The sequence below is a fragment of the Narcine bancroftii genome, chromosome 5, assembly GCF_036971445.1.
Source record: "Narcine bancroftii isolate sNarBan1 chromosome 5, sNarBan1.hap1, whole genome shotgun sequence".
Lineage (NCBI taxonomy): Eukaryota > Metazoa > Chordata > Chondrichthyes > Torpediniformes > Narcinidae > Narcine > Narcine bancroftii.
Genome location: NC_091473.1, coordinates 8,664,528 through 8,688,075, shown reverse-complemented (window position 1 = coordinate 8,688,075; position 23,548 = coordinate 8,664,528). Strand labels below are relative to the sequence as shown.

Sequence of the window (23,548 nt, the reverse complement as noted above, 5' to 3'; positions counted from 1 at the left end):
TGTTTCGCTCCCCTCTCTTCTACTGCCCTACCATTTACTGTACATGTCCTACTTGGGGTTGTCTTTCCAAAATGCAACACTTCACACCCGTTCAATAATTACTTTGCAAAGCCTCAATATTTGACACTTGTTTGAGACATGGCAACCAGTAAATGCATTTGTGAGAGGACTGTGGGGAACGAGCCAGCGCCGGAACCAAGAGACAGGGTGGAGCTGTCCCCGCCGGAACCAAGAGACAGGGTGGAGCTGTCCCCGCCGGAACCAAGAGACAGGGTGGAGCTGTCCCCGCCGGAACCAAGAGACAGGGTGGAGCTGTCCCCGCCGGAAGATTGAAGGGTCGGACAGGAAGTGCACGCTTTCGTGGCTGGGTGGTGAGCTATGGCCAACGCGTGTCAACACTGGCTGTGGTGAGGGTGGGGTGGGGTGGGGGAAACACAGAGCTGGCCCAGGGTGGGTGGGGGAATGGAGCGGCCATCAGAAGAGACATGATGGCAGGTGGGAAAAATGGGTGGGGGGGGGGGGGAGGGGGTTCTGCCCGACCTTACGTACGGCCTGTGGAACCACAACTAATGGAATCCGGCGGCTCGACCCTCGCCTGTAGTTGGGGTGGGGTTCCAGACGCTTCACCAAGGCTGGCAGCCTGGCTGTCTCCCCTCTACACTGGCAGTCTTTCTTGATGAAGGGGCTCGATCCCATGTCAACAGTACCCCCCCCCCACCCCCCCACCCCGCTCTCCAAATGCTGTTTTGGATTTTCAATGTCTTCAATCTGTCTTGTCATAGCCTGCTGTGAGGGGAGTTTTTGAGTAGAAGGTTGTAATTCTTGATATTTCTAAAAGTGTAATAACTTAAATCTGTTACCTGTGTATCACAACAGGACTGCCCAATGTTCTACATCTCTCTCTACTTTCACACCATTTTAGAGGTTACTTTTGAATCATTTTAACTTGGGTTACCTGTTATACACCACCATTTACACTGTCACGAAGAGTGAGTCTAAGGCTAAGGAAGTCCTAAATAGACAGAGAACTTTGTGGGACAATAAACTCATCATCATTACTTCTGGTCAAAGCATAAGCATGTACACAAAATGATGGCTATGTCACACACAGCTTGAACCTCCACAGACACAGCATTGTTACAATACAAAGCGAAGCCTTCGACATCACCCTTTGTTGTTTGATATCCAATGAAGTATTGTTTATGCTGTCACATGGAAAATACAATGGCCAATCTGCACACATCTACATCTCAACAACAGCAGCATGACAAGTAGATAAAGCTATTCTGTTGCTGATTATGGAAAAGGACCAGCCAGATGCTGGATGTAACTACCCTATTGTTGAGTGCAATGGGATCTTTTGTTTCCACCTAAACATTAATACAGCTCCCCAGTATCAGAATCTAAAAATTGCAACATTGTTAGATTTCCTGACACTTCCTACTCTTCTACTCCTACTTGGTCTGTGATTGAACATTGCCAGAATATTGCTGATTTTAATGATCAAATACATTCACTTTGAAACCATACACAAAGGAGGCAGGAAGCAGAGTAGCAACTTGTAATCAGAACAGGGCTTACAGTTTATTTTATGTGGTCTCTTCTTCTTCTTCTGAAGTTTCATGATTGGAGATGGCAGAGACAGAAGTCAATTCAGTGTTTCTGCAGCAATTGATGGAGTTGGGTATCTCTGAAGAAAAAGCCAAGGAGGTTGGTGAAATATTCATTGATTTTGCAGGAGAGGAAATGATCCTTTACCAATTTTTGTCTATGTGGTTGCAACCTCAGATTTGGCTGCTCTAATTCTCTGAAAATTCTTTTAATGTCTTCCTTTTCCACCGCTGTAGTCTCCTGCCCTGTAAGATATTCTCCCAAGCTTTTCCTCCTTGGCAGGGTGGTGTTCTCCTGCTCTGGTGCCCTGCACACCCAGAGTCCGCAACATTTATGGTCTGGGCTTCCAGCATGGGTGCGACCATCTTGGGCGCTCACTCACCTCTGTGCGTTCTTCAATTTTTTTTAAAAAAACATTGCTGACTCTTTAACTCCATTCTAATGACATCCCTTTCATTCTGGTGAACCTTGTTTCTTTTTCTACTCTAAAGTTCTAATGGCCGAGAATTCACATGATATTCTCGTGATCATGACCAATGTTTAGTATGGATTCATTATTACTTGTCCATTGATTTTCAAATCATCAATTTTTTTTATGTGTTCCTTTTGGGGTGATCTTATTTTCATTTGGCACTTATAACAATAGAGGTATTATTCCCTAAACATGGCTCTTTACTAATTATCCATTCCTATATAATATTTAATATCGTATTTTGAAATTTGTCTTTGGTGTTCTACGTATGAGCATTTCCACTTATTCTTGCCTAACTTTTAATTTAAATGAAGGAAATGTTATACTCTTGGATGAGTATAATTGCTCAGACAGTATTTATCTTTTGTTATAGCCAGCTAGTCAGATTATTTCTGACAAATTGTCTGAATACTTTTCATTCGGAAAGTAGTAGCTATTTGTAGTAAAGAAGTAGGCCATACCTGCCAAAAATGAATTAAGCCCCGTTTCCAATTCTTAGTCTTCAGCTTGAAAGTTTTAGCTATTCCAATGCTTATTCTTTCATTATTTTAATGTTTTGTTGGCAAAGTTAGAGCATGAAAATTTTTCCTGATCATTTCAACATTTCTTTCTGATGTCCTTCCTGACTGAAGCATTATCTGGATTAATGTTCTTGTGAAGGACTATGGAAAATTTTCCACTTTGGAAGTGTTATTTTACACAAGAAAGCATTAAATTGAGGCACATGGTATTTGAAAAGGTGGGTATAAAATATCGAATGACCTCCACCAGGATCTGCGCCATAGGGTTCACCAGTTAATAGTTTGAACAACATTTGCTTTTTGTGAAATGTATAGTACAATTAGGTTATCGTTGATGTAGTTTAAAGAAATTCCTTGGTTGTGAAGTACCTTGATTTGCTTTGAGGATGTAATGTGCTACACAATTAATGGTTTCTTTCAATAAATTGATCTCCCTCCTGCCCTGCCTTCCTGGTCAGGGGCCTTGTTCCTTTGTTTGGTCCCTCATCAGATTGTCAAATGAATGCATGTTTTTTTAAAATGAGAACTTCCTGAAAAAGAGTCTTTTGCATTTCATCATTGTTTTAGTTTGTGTTAATGATAAAAGTGATTTTGATCTTATTCTACTGACTATCAATTTGGGTATTTGCTGAATCTGTGGTGCTGAGTCGTCAATGAACTAATCAACATCTTCTATCTGGTCACAGGCCTTGATTAAAACAGGAAATCAATCCAGCGATTCTGCAGCTCTGTTTTACTTCAGTGAACTTGAAGTAAGTGTTTTATCTATGGTTTGTCACAAAAAGTAGTAAAGATGTGGCTGACTTTTAATAACATATTCCCATATGTTTAACATTTTTCTGATCTAACTGAGGCACTGCTTGATATTTTTTAGCTTAATTTATTAACTGAAGTCATTTTTAACTTTGGCCATTTTTAGCAAGAGAGGGTTAATATTGCAGTTAGCTTTTTTTTAACCTTGTTAAATTTAAGAATGGAATTTCAGAGTAGCATTAACTTAGAAATAATATAATAAAAGGGCCTTTTTTGTAAATTGCACACTTCTGTTTCAATAAATTACACTGGGCACTTTCAGCTATGATTTCCATGAGTAATGACATCATCAATATTTCAGATTTGCAAGCAGAAACTGCATCAAAAGGTTGCGACCTATGTCCGCTGTTGGCCACTTGTTAATTAAACATGGAGCAAATTGTACAGCATAAGAAAGTAAAGAAAAAACGAATTGAGCCCCGTTTCCAATTCTTAGTCTTCAGCCTTGAAGGTTATAGCTGTTCAAGTGCTTATTCTTTCATTATTTTAATGTTTTGTTGGCAAAGTTAAGGCATGAACATTTTTCCTGATTATTTCAAAGTTTCTTCCTGTCTCTACACGAGAATATCAGGTTTTTATTAAAATCTTCAGAGTCTCCCGTTTTGATTTTTATATTCTGCCCTTTTGTACACAGCCAGTATTGAGAAACTGCTGTTAAAAATGCAGTTCCTGTTCTGGTACTTATCAAAATGGGGGGGACTGATTTCTTCGAGCAAAATAGTGCCATTTAGACTTTTTAAAGATTATTTTGATGACTTACAATTTGGGCTTTGCACAAAACATAGCCTGCATTTATTGCATCAGAAATCAGTAAAGCTAATTGCAGTGTTCTGCTGTTTCAACTTTGAGAATTGTTTGTGGAAATGAAGCAAAGAAGAAGCTATTGCATGGGATTTCAGGCTGTGGGAAATACTGCAGCAATGAGGAAACAGAAACAGACAAGTATGTGCAATATATAACACTCCCGAAAGTGAGGTTTAAATTAGAGACCCAATCTGGACAGGACAGAAAACTATGGGGACAATGACCCCAATTAAAAGCTCTGTATGTAATAGTTATATTTAAACAAGAATATGGTATTGAAAATCCAAGAAGCCTTTTGCTCTTTAGCCAGGGCTTCATTAGATATGATTCTACTTGGTACTATCATACTGTTGCATAATGTACATAATTTTTGTGCTATTTTGAATTGTTAATGTCATCATGCCATAGCAAAATATTAACTTGTGGTTTTTCCGTTGGCATAAGTATTCTTAACAGTGGAGGATGTACGGCAATTGCTTTCACAAAGAGACATTTTGATTTTTACAGCAATTTGGATTTTGTTTCCTTGGTGTCATAGCTTACGAGCAAACAGTATGATTTTTTTTCCCCCAGCACTTAATCTCAAAATTCGTCAAGGTATTTTCTTTTTAAGTGTAGAACCTGTCTTTTTATTTGGTCTTTTATTTTTGACTCAATTTCATTCTTGCTTCCCATCCAACAATTGCAAAAAGCAATGCAGGGTATTCTAAAGCAGGGATGTCTTTTGACAATGTTTGAAATCTGTGTCTAAGCTTTAGATATTCCAAAAGATTCAGCAGCTTTGGTCTCAGCCTTAAGTAAATTCCAACTTTTGAAACCCTCACACAGGATCATTATTATTCAGGGTTTGCTAAAAAGAGTACCTTCCTAGTCTTAATCTTTCACTTAAGTAAGATGAGACCAAGTGTGAATCATTTATTTGGTTTGCCTTGCAAGTGAATGCTCTTGCCTTTCTTTACTAGCGTAAATTGCTCCCAACATTTAGTAAGTCGCACAACATTTATAGAGAGAAAACAGTTAATGTTTCAAGACAGCAATCTTTCTGCTTTTCGTAAATTTGTCTTTCCTGATTTAATTTAAAAAAAGACATAGTCATTAATGGGAAGTGGTTCCTCGCCTATTGATCACTTTGACCAGTTTGCTGTTGGCTCTTATACGTGCTTGACTTTCTCTATAATCTTAAGAGGTAAGTCATGGAAATTTGTAGACACTGTGGTTGAAGTTAAAGCAGAAAATGCTGGAGAAGCTCAGCAGGTCCAACAGTGTTCTTTATAGAGCAAAGGTAAAAATACAGAACTGACAATTCAGGCATGAAAGAATGCCGGCAGGCATCCAAACAAAAAGGTGGGGAGGGAACAGCAGCAATGAGGGGGAGGAGGGATGACTGGATGAGGGGAAGGGAGGGGAGAACTTGAAAGTCGGAGGGGAAAGAAAAGATGAGCAAGTTTAGCAGAAAGCAGAGAAGTCAAGGCCATCTGGCTAGAGCGTGCCCAGGTGGAAAATAAGCTGGTGATCCTCCAATTTGCGGTTGGTCAGGGTGGGGTAGTACATAAGGCCATAACAGACGTGAGCTTGGGAGTGTGACTCGGAATTGAAATGGTTGGCTACTGGGAAATCGCTGTTGTGGTTGGAGAGGAGGTGCTCAGCAAAGCAATCTCCCAATCCGCGACCAGTCTCTCCATTGCAGAGAAGGCCACAAAGGGAGCACTGGATGCAGTAAATAAGTCCTGTGGATGTACAAATTGCTTCACTTAAAAGTCCAGTTTGGGGCCCCAGACTGTGGTCAGGGAGGAGGTATGGGTGCAAGTGTTGCACCTCCTGCGGCCACGGGAAGATGCTGGGGGAGGGGGTGATAAATTTTATGAGTTCATTGGAACATGTTTTTCTTTTGCTTCCTGGATAAATATTCAGGGCCGGATTAACGTAGCAACAGAAGTAGCATATGCTACAGGCCCTGGATTTTGAAGGGCCCCAGTTTATGTACTATGAATTATGAAAAACATTTTTGTTTTCATCTTTGAACAGTGGCTGTGAGATACCACAATGATAGTCTGTGTTAATAACCCCGATTAAAGGTGATAATTGGCTAAAATCACTAACCTTAAAGGAGGGCGCCACTGTCCTCACCTCGCCCAACTACTTCGCTCATAGCCCCACCTGGTTTCCCCCCTCCCCCCACATCGACTACTGTCCACCTCCCCATCTAACGCCCGACGTAGCTGCAGGGGTACAGTGCTGCTCAGACATCTGATTGGGCTGCTTCGGGCCACCCTGGCAGCTCGCAGCAACGGCTCAATGTGGGATCAATGGCCATCTTCATTACCCATGTAGCCAGAACCGCTCTGCCAGCACTAGGGAACCTTGGAGCGGTTCCAGCTGCATGGGGGATTATGGGTAAAGAAGATGGCTATTGATCCCACATTGAGCCAGCTGCCATAAGCAACCTTTGTTTTAACAAAATGTGTAAGTAAGTTTCAACAGGTGGGGGGGGTGGGGCGTGCAATTTCAGAGCTTTCCACAGGCACTGTGTTCCCTGGATACACCACTGGTAATCACTGAATATATAGTGATCTGAGAAAACTAGCATAATTTTATTAAGAATAATTAAGACTATTTCAAATTTACCAAAAGGGATATGCAGGGTCAGCTCAGAAACTGTCAGAGGGGGTCACCGAAGTCACACTTACCCCTCATTGTGCACTCACCAGCCGGCACTTTGTGCACTACTGTCAAACTTCACCCTCACCGCGCATGTGGTGCTATTTTGGACCATGCATGCACCAGCCAGCATAATTTAGGGCCCCTTAAAATAAATGCTGTAGGCCCCCCGCTCTGTCTTAATCCAGCACAAATCTCTTGAGGTCAGGATTGGATGACCAGCTGTGAGTCATCTGTCTGCTGGGTTCCTGGTTAATCTTGCTAGACCACCATGCTGTGAATCCTTTTCAACATCTGATGTGCAAATACCTACCAGAAATGTGATAATGATACAACATTTGTATTTCAGCACTAAGGGTAATAGCCTCAATAACTACTTCATTTTATTTGTGACAGCTGATCCCCTGCTCAAATAGATCCAGTCTCTTGCTGTACCTTTCCTGGTTTGTTGCTAAAACCCTACATTTTGTTTGTTTATACAGAAATTGAAAACAAATATTCTTTTAAATTCATTGTCAAAATCTTTGATTGTAATCATATTTACTTGTGAAAAATTAATTGCCAGAGCTACCAAATGGTATTCATCCATTGTTTATACACGTTTTTTTAGATGCTTCCTGGGTTTGAAGTTAATGAGACGTTCAACAATGAATACAAGATGGTGCTTGTTGTGAACATGGAATTGACCATGGGAATTGGAAAGGTATTGTGTCACAAAGGAAAGACTTAACTAAAATAAACTCACAATTAACTACATTTATAATTGAAATTCTTAATGTTGTATGGAGCAAACAATTCTTTTAGTGTATCTTTAAATTGTCACTGTACTGAGAAAAGAGTTTGGGGAATCAATAGTGGATTTGTCTACTAAAAGTCGGTGAAATACAAATGATGACGTGCCTTTCACATGTTGCCTTGAGAACAGGTGTCTCAGTGCAGAAGGAATGGAACTCTGTATTCATCTCCTGCAGCTGCAGACAAAATAGCAGGTATTGTTCTTGGGGAGAATTATATTCTGGTTGAAAAAAAACAAACCATTTTACTGTGTTGTAGCAACTGTGAATCAGAATTTCTGAACCTGAATATGAATGTAGTTTTTCCCATTAAATATAAAATTTTTAGTAGAAAGAAGATTGCTAATTTTTCTTTTAATTTATTGTATCTCTTCACCGCCATAGTTTACCAAAAAATAAGGAAACATGCAAAGACAGATGATATGTAAATGGCTGTGAAATGTTTAATTTTAACTTCTCAGCAAAAGAATAGCCCATGCCTGTTTGTTGCGAGATCTGGATGAGACTTGGGAATGGGTTGCTAAGTGATGGGCAATATTTGTGCCAATACAGTCCGAGGCTGTAAAGTCCAATAATATAAAGTCTAACTCCATAGGATTCAATGGCGTCACTATTAGCGAGTCCTTTCCAACAATATTCAAGGGTGTCACACTGAAGAGTAACTCATTGTGACCAGTCACTCTGATAGTATGGCTATATCAGCAGGTCAGAGGCTAGGTCTGTTGTGATAATTGCCTACCTTCTGATACCCAAACCATTTCCACTATCAACAAGGCAAAAGTCCAGTATAATGCAAAATGTTCCACTTGCTGGATGAATGCAGCCCCGGTAATACAAGAAACTTAACACCATTAAGGACAAAGTCGCTTGCTTAATTGTCAACCCAACCACATCAGAGAGATTCATTCTCTCCTTTAGCTGGTGTCCCCAGCCTCAATGTATAGCATTTACAAAATATGCTGCAAGCTTGGTGTGAGGAGGAAGAAGAAGTGCACCAGGCATGTGAAAACACCATCTGACGTTTCCCCTTTCAGTAGTGTACAGTCCTGATTTGTAAATATATTGAACAATACATATATGGAAACTGGAATTGAAATGACATGAAACATGAGCTGAAAATTCCCTTGTAGGATCTAAGCTTACTTCCTTTGCATCTCAAAGAAAATGTATGGGAAGTACTGTACAGTATTGTGGCAATTTCCACTGCTCTTATCCTACCCCATACATAACAACACCCATTGGAAGATGGCTGAATTTCTACAGATGGAGTGATGCTGCTGGGCTGGTTGATTGGAATTTATAGAAATACATCAACCGAACTGCCTCTTGCTGCTACCGTGCTGAAATTAAGAAGTTAACTTTTTAAGAAACACTGCTCAACGTGCTCTGTACTGCTGGTCATTCTGTGATCATTTAAACTTTCATTCTGTTATGGATGAACAGAGGTCAAGTAATTTCCATTCTGGGTTTAGCTTGCATTTTGGATTTATTTATTGTAGTGTTACAGTGGGATAGGTGGTGATCTCTTTCAATATATTGACACTGAATTGCAAAATCCTTAAGGTAAAAGTATTCCCACAATTAGCACGGCAGCCTTAAAAAGAAGAAATGCTATCTAAGAACAGTGCCTTCGTTGTGACCAGACTAATATTCAGGAACTCCTTAATTAACACAGTCATTGGAATGCTCATAGGAATTGTGGTGCCAAACAAATTACCACCACTCTAGAGCTAGGCAGTAATCTTGGGACTTGTGCAATGCACATATCCTCCAGAATAAGTTGAAGAGGTAACTACTGAAGGACAGGAGGACTCTGAAATGATTGCCCATTAAAAGTCAGGATTCTGAGGAAATTGAGAAGGGGCGAGTTTGAAGCTCAACCTTTCTTGGGTGATTTATGTGGAACAATACTTACCCTGTGGCCTTTTTAAAAAAAATGTTTTATTGTAGTGTTGGATGTTTAAAGATTAGCTGCTCTTTAAAGCTGTTTACAATTTTTCAGATTGCAGCCCAGGTGGCTCATGCTGCTTTGGGCTTGTACCAGATGATGACAGAGGAGTCTGACAACTGGCAGCAGATATTGAGAGTGTGGGATGATAATGGGTGAGCATTGCTTGTAGCTTCTGTATCACAGGAGTATTTTATCAATAGGTGCTCCCCTACTTAACGATGGTTCGACTTTTGAAGTGACGATGGTTTGAGTCAGTACTTTCAATTTTGAATTCCGATCTATTCCCATGCTTGTGATATGTGGTATGCAACTCTCTTGTGATGCTGGGCGAAGGCAGTATCGCATGTGAGTATCGTATGGTACACATTCTCGTGATACTGACTCAACCATGCTCCCAGTCTCAATCCTTCAAAAATTCTTCATTCCCAGTGTGCTTTCACCTATGTAAGTTGATGGTTTTTGGATTGTGGAATAAAGGTTTTCAAAATTTAATTATAAAAAATGGTAGGTGTGGTATTTTTCTTCAACTCGATTTTTGTTTTTTACTTACGATGGGTTTGCCAGAACGTAACCACGTCGTAGGTTGAGGAGCACCTGTACATTTGTGGAGAAATTATTCTGCATTTATACTGGGGCGGGACGAATTGCAACATATAAATATTCAATTAGAAAGGTACTATCAAGATTTGAATTATAATGCAACATTCTGTCTGTAAATATATGCTGAGAGTTTGGGATGCACAAAATATTATTTAAATTCTATTGCCCTGTTCACAATAGATCCAAACTGAGCACTATCCCATTAATAATGCAGACTTCTCGGACTGTCACGAGAGGGTTCTTTGAAATAATTGAAACCGATAAAAGGCAAAGCAAATGGCAGGCATTAGTCTCATGTTGATGGGAACCTGACTAAACTTGTCGGATTACACACAAATTAGATTTGGTACCATAATTCTGTTTTAGGTGGTGTTGCAGGTTATTGACTGAACACTGCACTTTTTAAATAATTGATTCCATAACACCACACCTACTCTGTTGTATGCAAGTCTGGACAGAGTTGTAATTTTGCCCTTCCCGATGTTCATTTGGTATGATGTCATTTTTATTTTAGTGCAATTAATAATGCATACCATTTTCTATAGTTAATGATTATCATAAAATTCCATTCCTTGAAATTGTATACACATCTTCATATTCCGCAAATTTTGTTTGAAATGGCCATTTATGAAAATTGACAGATAAAACTTCTTTAAGTTCAGGAGGAATTTTATCCCTACTGTTATTCTTGGATCATTCGGGTAGTGAAGTAAATGGTGCTTATTTGTTGACAAATAAGACTCCCATTTTAAGAAATATCCTGGACCAAATAAAGTAAGAACAAGGTTCTATATACCTGCCGTTCATATCCTAATTGCTCAATATGAGGTTAATATTACACAAAGCACATTATGGAATTTTGTGGTTTTAAATAAAATAGAACTTGTGTCATGCTCATAAATGTCATTTAGTCATTCTACATTTATTTTGTGGCAGTAAATTAATTCATAAAGTGAACAAAGTAGTGGGAGATGAGAAGAAGCAACACGCTTTCCCTCATTGTAAAGCCAAAGGTGCATCCAAATAATATATTTGTCTTCTCCTACAGACTTCCCATTTGGCTCCTAAATAAGTTTGCTGAATATCTTTTTTAGAGGCAAGAAGATTGTATTGAAAGGAATGAGCACTGGGCACCTCCTGGAGTTACAAGAACAGGCTTGTCAACAAAAGCTGCCAAATTATTTAGTGCAGGATGCAGGAAGGACCCAGGTAATTGTTAGCTCCCTTTTGAGTATGAAATTAACTGTTTTAGCTACAAATATTAAAATTGGGTTTGAACATGAGCTATTTATGGTTTATATCTACATGCTAATTTAAGTTGTGGAATAGTTCTGTGAGTGCTCCTCTAGATGTTTGAGTTTCAACGGTGAATAATGTTTTAAGTGTTATGGGGAAAAGGCAAGTAGGTGGAGCTGAGTCCAGGGCAAGATCAGCCAGAATCTTGTTAAATGACAGAGCAGGGTGCTCCTATTTCTTGTGTTCATAACTAAAGGATCCCTCACAAATCAGCCTCTGCCTACATGGGGATATCCACCAGATATCACTGACAATTGCTGAGGTGCGACTGGCTCTTTATATCCTTTTTTTTAAAAAAAAAGCCCTGGAAGAGAAGTAGGGTGCAGTCTCAGATGAAGACAACTACTTCATTATAAAGCAGGGATTGAAATGTTATACTTGTTTTGAAGCAAAATGGGCCTCCTTTTCTCTGCTAGACAGAAATGACTACCAATTTTGACTACCTAAACTTACTTTCCCAATGATGGTCATTCCAGTGAGATTAGAAGGACTTAGATCACACATGTCAAACTCTGGCCCGCGGGACAAATTTGGCCCGCGATATAATTATATTTGGCCCGCAAGATCATATCAAAAATGTATTAGAGGTGGCCTGCTGGCCGCCGCGCCAGTATAGCGCATGCACAGTAACCGCTGTGTCCCAGGGTGAGAGAGAGAGAGAAAAATCCTGGTCCTTGAAAAGTAGTGGTGGGTGGTTTTATAAACACGCTGTCGTGTCCCCCCGCCCACCCCCCCACCGCAGCGCGGCCTGCCCGGTGTCAGGGGAAGCCAAGGCCGCTTCCCAGCGCCCGGAGCCCCAGTGGCACAGCGTTTCTTGGAGCTGCAGATGGAGTTGGGACGCCGGAGGGAAGATTGGGGCTCCCCGCCGGGCGTTGGGTGCGCCGGCCGCCGGCCGCCCTGCGCCTTCCCACCGGACCAGCGGCAGGTGCCCGGAGTACACGTGGAGAGCGAGGCTGGTCGGGCAGGTAGGGTGGAATCCCCCAGCCAATCTCGGGAGTGGCGTGGGCTGGATCGGGATTAGCCGTTCTCACCTGCCTCTCCACCGCTGACCGGGATCCCAGCGCAGTCCTGAGCGCGGAGACTGCCCTGGAAAGGTCCTGGGACACCGGCACGGAAAGAAAAGGGGGTCTGGGAGAAACTCAGCAGGTCAAGGGGGGTCCGGGAGAAACTCAGCAGGTCAAAGGAGGTCCGGGAGAAACTCAGCAGGTCAAGGGGGAGGGGTCCGGGAGAAACTCAGAAGGTCAAGGGAAGGGGGTCCGGGAGAAACTCAGCAGGTCATGGGGGGTCTGGGAGAAATTCATCAGGTCAAGGGAGGTCTGGGAGAAACTCAGCAAGTCAAGGGGGGTCCGGGAGAAACTCAGCAGGTCAAAGGGGGATCCGGGAGAAACTCAGCAGGCCAAGGGAGGTCCAGGAGAAACTCAGCAGGTCAAGGGGGGTCCGGCAGAAACTCAGGGGGGCCTCACCTCGCCAGGACCGTTGCCCACTCCCCCTCCCTGCCGCAGGCCAACCCGTGACTCACGGTGACGGGGCCGCTGATCCGCCGAGATGCCGCCCTGCAGCGAGAGCCGATGTCCCCGCACTGTCGTCCAACCTGATCACCCGCAAACCCCGCCCTCCTGCACACAGGCCTGAGTAAGTATTATGAACTTTAATCTCAGGATAAAACGATCTTCCAATAGTTTCATGTCAGTGATAAATATATTCCTGGTTAAAAATGGTCCTGCACCTGGATACAAGCTCATTAGGCATAAAACTTGAAAAGTGTGTAAATCAAAGGATATCTGTACCAATGGAAAAAGGGCATGGCAAATAACCCTGCTAGAGTTCATGCCCACAATCAGTCACCCATTTGATTGTTTCAGGAATCATGTTATTCTCCCACATTCTCAATAGCCCTCAGATTTTACTATTTGACAGCACACTAGCAACATTTGACAAATCCTCTATAGAGAAATATTATTTATTGAATATTTTATTTCTCATTTGTTAATGCTTCTGGAAAGAGTTTATCCAAAACTATTATTAAACATTTATTTTAATAAGAAAAAGTTGAACATTACATATGTTGAAAGAAGAGAAAACATGCAGATGTTGTTGAAAATTTTCAATAAATATTTAGTTCGGCCCTCGACTTAGTCCAAGTTTTTAATTTTGGCCCTCCGTGAATTTGAGTTTGACACCCCTGACTTAGACCATTAATGTGGATGGAAAGGTAGTGGAGATATCAAATATAATTTCCTCTTTATGATCCAGGTAAGGAATTCAAGATCCAATAAGTCATACCAATGCACAAATATGAGTTAGGCCCCAGCAAGGTAGTGCATGCAGTTCTGTTCCCTGACAGGAAGAATGTAACAGCAGCACCAGGAAAGTTTTAGAGAAATGATATGATAATGTTTGCAGGGATTTAGAAATTTAGTCATGTGTCATGTGTGGTAGGGGTTGTTCTCTAGACAATGGAGGGAGTTTTTATTTGGGTATATAAAGTTATAAGCGCAAGATCGAATGAATGACCTGACTAGCAATTATAAAACATTTACTTAAGTTAAAAGAAGAAACTGGTGGAAATTTCCTTCACCCGTGGATTTGTGGGAATGTGAAATACACGTGCTAAGGTGTAGAAATCTTCATCGTATTTAAAATGTGCCATGAAGCACTTGAATTGCTCTATATGAAAATAGAAAGCTGTAAAGTAGGACTATTTTACTGAATAGCATAGATTTGACAAGCCAGTGAACTTTTGTGATGAAGATAATGATGAAGAAATGAAATTTTAGTCCTAATATTGCAATTGAGAAAGAAAAAAGATCGTTAAAAGGAAAATTATTTTAATTCCAAATGGGTATGTCCATTTTCATAATGAATAATCTTTTATTTTACCCAAGATTGCAGCTGGATCCCACACAGTCCTGGCAATCATGGGGGAGGAGACGTTGGTTGATCGGGTCACAGGGAGTCTTCCACTATTGTGACATTAACAACTAATATGGTCTTCTGCAGAGGTGGAGTGGAGGATTAATGGAAAAAGACCATGATTATGCATAATTTCTTGCTGCTGTAAAATTTGGATTTTGATTTTATTAAGTATTCTTATTGCTGTTGTGCTTTGCTTGTAAGTATGAAAGATTTATCTTTCCAACAAAATGCCAACTTTTGGTACAATGTTAATTTCTTACTGTTTGGGTATACTGTAAATGTTCAAAGCCATTTAAACTTAATGCTAGATGAGACAAAGAACATTTGCGAAAGAAAATATACTGACATTTGGCAAGCAGCTGGAGTAGTCTTTCATTGATGCAGTCAAGAATAGCAGATAAATGGATAGGTTTCTGGATAGATGGTCCTGATCTTTTCATGCTGAGTCAGGATGTTTAAAGCTAATGGTCAAAGATGTGTGAAATTAAGTGTGGTAAACCACTATTATACTGTGAATAGCCACTGCCGGCTCTACACACCTCCTGAGACTGATCCTACCCATGATCCCTTTGAATGCTCCCCATTCACCCTGACGTGATCAGTCGATGAGGTTGGTCAACGCTACAGTCAATAAGAGCCTAGCAGTTTCACAACCTCAGTCTTCTGTGGTAATTGATGGTGTGTCATTAAGAATAGCATAAAACAACTCGAGTGGATGTGAGAATGAACCTTAATGTCCCCTGCAAAATATGGGCCCTGAACAAGGTTTATTGAATGGCTCTGCTCTCTGATCTAGTACTTGTGCCATTTTGATCAAGTGCATTTTACAGATTGCTCTCATACTGCTATGAGGTCTCTAGATTTCTAGCTGCAAATAACACTGGTCAATCTCAATGGTTCAGGAACTGATTTGTAAAAAGAAAATGTAAACATACAGCACAGTAACAGACCATGAGTTTATGCCCCCTCCCCCAAACCTTGACCTGCAACCTCCATGTTTTTGAAGGGTGGGAGGAAACTGGAGTACCTGGGGAAAACTCATGCAGTCATAGGGAGAACTTATAAACTCCTTACAGACATTACAACATTTGAATATGTGTCGATGGTATGTACAACGAAACCCCAATCTGGGATTCAAACAACCAGCAAAAATAAAAAGGAAAATAAATAGATGGATAAGAATAATAGGTGAAAATACGCAAGTTTAAAATTGTAAATGTTCTCTGATATAATCGATAAACCTTTGGTGAAGATGGCAGCTGTTTGAATAAGTTGTGTGAAACAGCAATGGTGTTCCCCAGGATAAAGAACTGGTTGATGCCACTCACCATTGGGGTGACACTTGAAGTATCTCCTTTTCCCTGCTTAGTAAGAGTCACCAAGGTCAGAAGCTTTATCTGTAAACTTGGGGTGGGGGGGGCGTGTTAATTACCTACAATGTTATTGTCTGCCTTTTGGGCAGCTCCGTAGAGAGGAAGGAACCTGCGGATGCAGCGATGGTGAAATATTTTCAAAGAATGTGACTGAAAATAAAATAAAATGATTTAATGTTTATACATTCATGCAAGTGAAGTATAGTATAATATTTTTGTCTTTTAAATAGTTTATTCTTAATGCAGGTTCATTAGGCATTGTAAGAAAAAAATGTGAAGCGTCCGAAAAATACACTTGTCCGGCATTTACCAATCCCCATAGATGCTGGTACCAGGGGTATTCTGTAATACAAAAAGTATAATTAATTCTGAGAATACAGTATTCAGAATTTCAACAACCAGTCATTTTGAACCATTGATCAAATCACCTTGTGTGGTCAAGTAGAGGCCAGTGCATTTAAAAATGACTGAATTAAAAATCTGTCGTGTAAGTGCATTCCTGTATGGTTTCCTGTATGATCCTTCTTGAAACATTTTCCAGAGGCCTACTTTGTTTTTACACAGTGTATTTTTTTGATGTGAAAATGAATTAAACCTCCACTTGTGCTTTTTACCACCTCCAAATCATAATGTAACAATGAATTTGAAAGTTCTCGAAGGTTGATAATTTTTTTTTTGAAATTTAATAGATTGTGAGCTATGCAAAGGCTTATGCCAATCAAGAAGGGACAAATATCCTTATAAACTCCTTTAAGTACTCTACTGACCAGTTCATCCTGACAAAGTAGTGTCTAAGAGGCTTGAGCAAACAACCTTCTGATGCAGGTGAGAGTCTGATGCAGTGAACCATTAATTCCAGTTAGAACAATTTTTGCCATTTCCTGTCCATTATTGGTGAAATTAATTGTCTTGGTTAACATACTCCACATAATTACCAGTACTCGCTTTAAAGTAGTATACATTGCTTAATTAAGAATAAACAGAACACAGTATCATAGTGAGCCTTCTGCACTTTGCTGCAGAATACTACCTCATAGTCATGTAGCGGCCAGATAAAGACTACATATGCACCAGAAGCTCCTAACCCCATTCTGATTGAGTGACTCTTTGTGCTGGCCCACTCTTCCACTTTCCATTTACATCCCCTGGGATATAAAAAAAACCCTGCCACATTCTCAGCAAAGAATTGGCAATATTATCACAATAGTATTTCAAATCACACCAGGCTTTCTGGGTGGGGTGGGGAGAGAGGAGCCATCATCTATGCTGTGGACATTAATCCATTATCTAATTGGAAGAACTGGGGTGCTTATCACTGACTATGTCTGTAACTTACCTCAGTGACAATGGACACATCTCTACAGATCGAGGACCTTGACTGTTTTAATCTGCTCACGAATGGAAAATGTCAGGTAATCCTCCTGCCGCCGAAGATAATGAGTCTTCTGGCTTCCTTTCCCACTTGGCATTTCAAGATTTATTGACACTGAACAACCAAGTGTGAGGTTTCTGATGTCATATGAAAAATCGAAAACTTAAAGTTGGTATTTTAGAGTTAGTTGTACTGCACGGAAACATGCCCTTCAGGCCAACTCTGTGGCAACCAAAATGACTATTGAGCTAGTCCCATTTGTCTATGTTTGGCCCATATCCCACTAAATATTTCCTATCCATGTACCTATCTAAATATTTTTTCAACATTGCCTCTACCACTTCCTCTGCAGCTTGTTCCACATACCCATCACTCTTAGTGAAAAAGCTGCCCCTAAGTTCCCTTTAAATCATTCACCTCATCTTAAATCTAGGCCTTTTAGTTTTTAATCTTCCTCACCCTGAGAAAAAGCCTGTGACTATTCACCTTATTGATTATATACCTGCAATAAGATCCTTCAGTCTCTAACACAAGGGGGAAAAGGACCAGCCAATCTAGTCTCAACTCAAGTTCTCCATTCCTTCCAATGTACTTGTGATTCCTTTCTGCACTGTTTCCAGTCTAATGATGCCCTTCCTATAGGTAGGCAACCACAACTGCACACAATATTCCAAGTATGGTCTCATCAACATCTTGCAGTGCAGTGGTAACATAACATCCTCTTGTACACCTGACCGATAAGACAAGTGTGTCAAAAGCCTTCATCAACCTATCTTCCAATGTCACCTTCAGGCAACAATGTACTTGTCCCCAATAATACAATTCTCTCTGGCATTCACTGTTTAAGTCCTGCATTGGTTAAACTTCCTAAAATGCATCACCTTGTGTGTCCAATTTAAATTTCATCAGTCACTTTCCATATTGATCTTGGATTAGTTTCTTTAGCATGTCACCAGTTTTGGTGTTGTCCCCAAATTTACAATGGCCAGATAACATTCTTGTGAGCTGAGGATCCATTGCATGAATTCTCAGTCAGTTTTACTATGCAAATTGCCAAACATGTCTCTGCCAAAGATAGTTAAGCCTACTTAAAGTGATAAATTGTTTTATCTCTGGGAAATTAATCAATCCACATAATAATGCTGGTACTGCGATAGGGGCAGTAACATTGGCAAATGTCACAATCAGAATCAGAATTTACTGCATGAACGAGTCATGAAATTCAGTGTTTTGTGGCAGTATCGTAGTGCAAACATTCATATTGTAACCATTTTACTATAAATAATAAAAATAATAGTGCACGAAATGTAAGGCCGTGTCTTTGGTTCATTCAGGAATCTGATGGCAGCGGGGAAGAAGCTGTCCTTGTGCCACTGAGTGCTCGTCTTTAGGCTCCTGTACCTTTTCCCCCGATGGTGGCAGAGTGAAGAGGGCGTGGCCTGGGTGGTGTTGGGGGTTCTTTGAAGATAGAGCCTGCTTTTTTTAAGACACTGTCTCATGTAGATGTCCTTGATGGAGTGAAGTCTGGTACCTATGATGCTGCAGGCCATTAACAGCCCTCTGGAGTTTATTCTTGTCCTGAGAGTTGGCACCTCCATACCAGGCAGTGATGCAACCAGCCAGAATGCTCTCCACATTATACCTGTAGAAGTTTACAAGTCTTCGGTGACATACTGAAGCTACTCAGACACCTCGCAAAGTATAGCTGCTGGTGATCTGCCTTTGCGATTGCCTCAGTGTGGAGGCCGATTGTCAGAGATGTCGACACCCATGAATTTGAAGTTCTTGTCCCTCTCCACTACTGGACCCTCAAATAAGGACTTGGTAGTGTTCCCCTGACTTCCTCCTGAAGTCTACAATCATCTTGGGCTTACTGATGTTGAGCACAAGGTTGTTACACATTCAACAATCTGATTATCCATATTATTAGAAGAATGTATGCAGCATTATATTGTATAGTTAGGGGAGACCATTAACAAAATGGGACAAATTAAAGTATGTGGTAAAACATATCTATTATGTTTGCAAGTAAGTTGTTGATCAGAAAAGTACATCACAAAGCAATGAAAGGAATTCTCCATTTACACAATGGCTTATGGAGTCAAACAGGATAGGATGCTACGATTGTAGTGCTTGAAAAAAAATGTTTGAGAAAGTCAGCAGGTCATGGAGCATCTTTAGGAAACCAAGGATACACTTCAATGAAGGATTCAAGCCTGAAACACTGGTTACCCTTTCCTTCCTACAGTTGCTATGTGATCTGCTGAGTTTCTCCAGCACCTTTGTGTTTTGCACACCTGTTTATGATTTTGTTTTAAATTCTTGCCAGTGCTGTCCCTGAACAAGGACAGGCTGGTGTAAACTGGTATGAATCTAGAAGTCCCAATGTTTACGTCAATGAGCGTAGTGGTTAGCGCAATGCTGTGACAGTGCCGGTGACTGGGAAATAAAATCGGTGCTGTAAGGAGTTTGTAGGTCCTCTCCTGTCTGTGTGGGTTTCCTCCTGCCATTCAAAACGTACCTGGGGTGTAGGTCAATGGGGCGTGGACTTGTGGGCTGAAAGGGTGTGTCATTGTGCTCTATTTCTAAATTAAAAATTCAATAGCTGAACACAGTATATTTCACTTCTCCTGATGTTGTTATAAACTGAAATCATTTTACAAGTAACATTTATGGAAAGAACATTACTGGAAGGATCTGCTTGCAATATCTGTTCTTGTTCAGGTGGCCCTTTGTGACTTGCCATCAATAGAGAAGCCTTGTTGCCAAGATAATATTGTGTTCAATTGATCAGCTATGCAAGGTAAAGCTAGTAGAACTTGTTTGGATACATCTGCAGTTGTCATAAAATGCACCGCTGTATCTTTTGAATTGCAATCAAACATGAAGAGGCTGAACAGGAAACCATTTTGTGTTCCATAGATGAGACTAGTGGTGAAGTGAAATGCAAGCAACTATGTGCATTTCCAGAATCCTGAGAGTAGATTATCAAAGTATTTATAAGGGAAACAGCATTTACATCAAGTTATTCATTTTAGAAACTGTAATTTACTATAGTTTCCCAAATGGAAAACAATTGTATTCCAATTGTACCTTCCAGCTTTTAATGATCAAAAACAATTTCAAGAAGAAAAGTGATGCCTGGCAAATAGTATTTCCAAAAACTATACCCATCCTCAAAAATAAGAGTAAAATTACTTCTATATTCAGCTTTTCATCCTTTGATTTATATCCAAAACAGTAAAATTACTTAACAGTTCCATTAAAAAATTGCCCAGTAAATTGCAAAATACATTGCATCATCAGGGAGTGCCAAATTTTCCATTCTTTATCTTACAAAGGAAGTCAGTAAGCAACCAAGATTTGAACCTTCCAAAAAGCAAACCATTTGAGTTTCAAAGGGCCTTATCAGATAGCTATGGTACTAAATAGGTGCACACAAAATGGATTGCTATAATAACTAATGGATTGGGTGGATAATCCCATCATTTAATATAATTGACATTTTAAAAGGTCTCAATGTACCAAAAAAATTGACCTCGTGTTTGATTTGATCTGCTCATATTCATGTTCATCTGTGACTACCATAAGACCAACTCCTTTGTTGTAGCTAAGTTATATTTTGACAAGAAAGTTAAAATGTCTGTGGTTTTAGGTATAAATTTGCTGAGACACAAAAACTTAACTCCGTGAGACTATTGTACAGTGCATTTCTCCTGCACCCTCTGATTTTAATTATTGGAAATTTAACTAACCACTGATCAGTTTGCAGGGGACAGCAGTTATTTTCCATCTCTTGTTTCAAAAATACAAGTGGAGATACTATGCCATTCTGATGATGGGCAAATAACTTTTTTAAACAGTTCTTGTAAACATGATATAGTTTGGCACTGCATTTTCAGGTGGAGTTGAGGAAACTAGTTCACAGGCCTGCAGTTTTGTTGGTTTAAATGTTATCGTATACTGCAGGCCTGTTTGAGCACATTCAGAATAGAGGGAGGGGGGGGGGGGGAATATGGGGAAAATACACAGTCATTTGCAAAACATAGATTAAAGATAAAGGTTTGATTATTGTCACATTCTACATTTAGAATGTTTAACTTTCTCTATCATAAGGCAGAGTGTTACCACTTTGTCCAGTACCACTTTGTCCAGCACCCCTTGCAGAAACCTACAGCACCTGGTGTTCCTCAGCAGTCTACCCTCCAATTAACTGACCAGACCTGAGCCTGAGTCTTATCTCAGAAGCTAATCTCAGGTGTATTCAGGCTATTAGGTATGGTAGGGTTAGTGACCTCAATCCTTTTGTTCACAGTGAAGTCAGCCTAAAATTGGTTATTGACGGCCTGGTAATCATCATTGATCCAGGCCAGGGGTATCCAAAGTGGACCATATAGATGCTTGAGGGTTGTTTGAACTTTCTGGATCGAAAGCAGGGGTGTATCTGGAAAATCGTGCCGATGGTAGCAGGGATGGCCAACCCCTCACAGGAGCTGGCCACCATATTGTAATCAGCTTCGGCCATCTAATAAGTTGAGAGTGAAGGGTAGGACAAGGAATGGCGATCAGCACTGTCAAACCCCTCCCCCAACAAAGAACACTTAGATGCCTGAGGAGGTCAATGAGGGATCGAGGACTCCACCAAGTGGTCTAAAAGGTTTGGGGGCTCCTAATCTAGGCCATGACAAAGATGCACCAAAAAGAAGCAGTCAAAACTAATCATTACAAAGTCAATATCTCAAGATAGTCGGAGACCAGTGATGTTCCAATTGTATAGTTGACATGCCTACTTTATGCAATCACTGCATCACGGGCATGGGGTGGGGGGGGGGGGAAGGAAAGAAAGAGGGGTGGGGGAAGGAAAGAAAGGGGGGGGAAGGAAAGAAAGGGGGGGGAAGGAAAGAAAGGGGGGGGGAAGAGGGACAAAAATATCTCAAGTTAGTCGGAAACCAGTGATGTTCCAATGTTCACATGCCTACTATGCAATCAGTGCGTCACGGGCATGGGGGGGGGGTGGATGGGTGGGGGGTGGGGGTGGATGGGTGAGGGGGGGGTGGATGGGTGAGGGGGGGGTGGATGGGTGAGGGGGGGGTGGATGGGTGAGGGGGGGGTGGATGGGTGAGGGGGGGGTGGATGGGTGAGGGGGGGGTGGATGGGTGAGGGGGGGGTGGATGGGTGAGGGGGGGTGGATGGGTGAGGGGGGGTGGATGGGTGAGGGGGGTGGATGGGTGAGGGGGGGTGGATGGGTGAGGGGGGGTGGATGGGTGAGGGGGGGTGGATGGGTGAGGGGGGGTGGATGGGTGAGGGGGGGTGGATGGGTGAGGGGGGGTGGATGGGTGAGGGGGGGTGGATGGGTGAGGGGGGGTGGATGGGTGAGGGGGGGTGGATGGGTGAGGGGGGGTGGATGGGTGAGGGGGGGTGGATGGGTGAGGGGGGGTGGATGGGTGAGGGGGGGTGGATGGGTGAGGGGGGGTGGATGGGTGAGGGGGGGTGGATGGGTGAGGGGGGGTGGATGGGTGAGGGGGGGAAAGAAAGAAGGGTGGGGGAAGAGGGACAGGAAGGAGAGAAAGGAGGGGTGGGAAAGAGAAAGGGGAGAGGAAAGAAGGGAGAAGAGAAAGGGGGGGGCGGGAAAGGGGTGAGGAGAAAGGGAGGGAGAGAAAGGAGGGTCGGGAAGGGGGATGGGAGGGAGAAAGGGGGGACGGGAAGGGAGAATGGTGGTGGGGGGGGATAGGAGGCCGTGCCTGTGGGCGTTGGTCGCCCGGTCACGGCGCTCGCCTGCAATGAAGGGCGGACACGGCGACTCCCAACAACCAAAAAAAACCCTGTTGTCCTCCGAAGCAAAAAAAAGTCGGGTGTTCGACCAAGAGAGCGAAAAGAGAACGTACATACCGGATAAAAGCGGGCCGGGTCGGGCCTCCACCCAAGGTGGGGCGGGCTCCCGCCGGCGCCATCTTGTCCCCACAAGATCGCTCGGCCAACTTTTAACTTTTTATTTATCGACGCCAATCCGACATTTTTTTTATCTAAGTACACATCAACCCTACATTTTCTCCTAAGAGTATGTGCACATCAATCCAACCAGCGCCTCGCTATCTGCGCTCCGTGCTACCAAACCGTTTCAGGCTTTTATTTTATTTTTCATGGATTAATGTTTTGATTTTATAATCCACACGTAAAAATACGGACGGTAAGCAACAAGAGCTGAGGAGATTTTGATCTCGGTGTGATTTTGGGTAGTGACCATCCACTGGACGTGTCTTTAACCATGTCCTTCCCGCGCACCGCCTTTCTGCCGTCTCCCTCCCGCTCGCTCGGCCGCCGCACCGTCCCCCAAATCCCGCCCCCCAACTTGATGGACAGGCCACCG

At 41.8% G+C, this 23,548-nt stretch overlaps 1 protein-coding gene and 2 long non-coding RNA genes across 7 annotated transcripts in view; 1 reads left to right on the top strand and 2 right to left on the bottom strand.

Annotated features, from left to right (window-relative positions):
• LOC138763088 (uncharacterized) overlaps positions 1-1,080 on the bottom strand; it is a 31,495-nt gene extending 30,415 nt beyond the window's left edge. For both annotated transcript variants that reach the window (XR_011357315.1, XR_011357313.1), the window contains exon 1: positions 956-1,080. This is a non-coding gene — a long non-coding RNA (uncharacterized lncRNA). The remainder of the gene's footprint in view (positions 1-955) is intronic.
• LOC138763086 (probable peptidyl-tRNA hydrolase 2) lies at positions 283-18,487 on the top strand. 4 transcript variants are annotated; one of them, XR_011357311.1, is made up of 8 exons: positions 331-407; positions 1,619-1,710; positions 3,291-3,356; positions 7,490-7,582; positions 9,676-9,776; positions 11,319-11,433; positions 13,023-13,152; positions 14,406-14,496. XR_011357311.1 is itself a non-coding variant. In XM_069936688.1 (7 exons), exons 2-7 carry the CDS (start codon positions 1,633-1,635, stop codon positions 14,490-14,492), a joined length of 540 nt encoding a protein of 179 aa, XP_069792789.1. In that variant the 5' UTR covers positions 283-371; positions 1,619-1,632; the 3' UTR covers positions 14,493-18,487. The 4 variants fall into 4 exon arrangements, 3 of the variants coding, with proteins under 3 accessions (XP_069792789.1, XP_069792788.1, XP_069792790.1); XM_069936688.1 differs by lacking the exon at positions 13,023-13,152 and having other exon boundaries at positions 283-371; positions 14,406-18,487; XM_069936687.1 differs by lacking the exon at positions 13,023-13,152 and having other exon boundaries at positions 14,406-18,487.
• LOC138763087 (uncharacterized) lies at positions 16,022-23,527 on the bottom strand. Its single transcript, XR_011357312.1, has 2 exons — positions 23,071-23,527; positions 16,022-16,151 (listed from the first exon to the last, which is right to left on the bottom strand). It is a non-coding gene; the product is annotated as an uncharacterized lncRNA (long non-coding RNA).
• Positions 23,528-23,548: the final 21 nt, after the last annotated feature.

What these genes read in the sequence shown, in the direction of transcription:
- LOC138763086 (XM_069936688.1), top strand. Translation starts at nt 1,633, where the DNA reads ATGGCAGAGACAGAAGTCAATTCAGTGTTTCTGCAGCAATTGATGGAG. An exon ending in TTTACTTCAGTGAACTTGAA is followed by an intron (nt 3,357 to 7,489) that starts GTAAGTGTTTTA and finishes ACGTTTTTTTAG; the next exon opens with ATGCTTCCTGGGTTTGAAGT. An exon ending in TGACCATGGGAATTGGAAAG is followed by an intron (nt 7,583 to 9,675) that starts GTATTGTGTCAC and finishes ACAATTTTTCAG; the next exon opens with ATTGCAGCCCAGGTGGCTCA.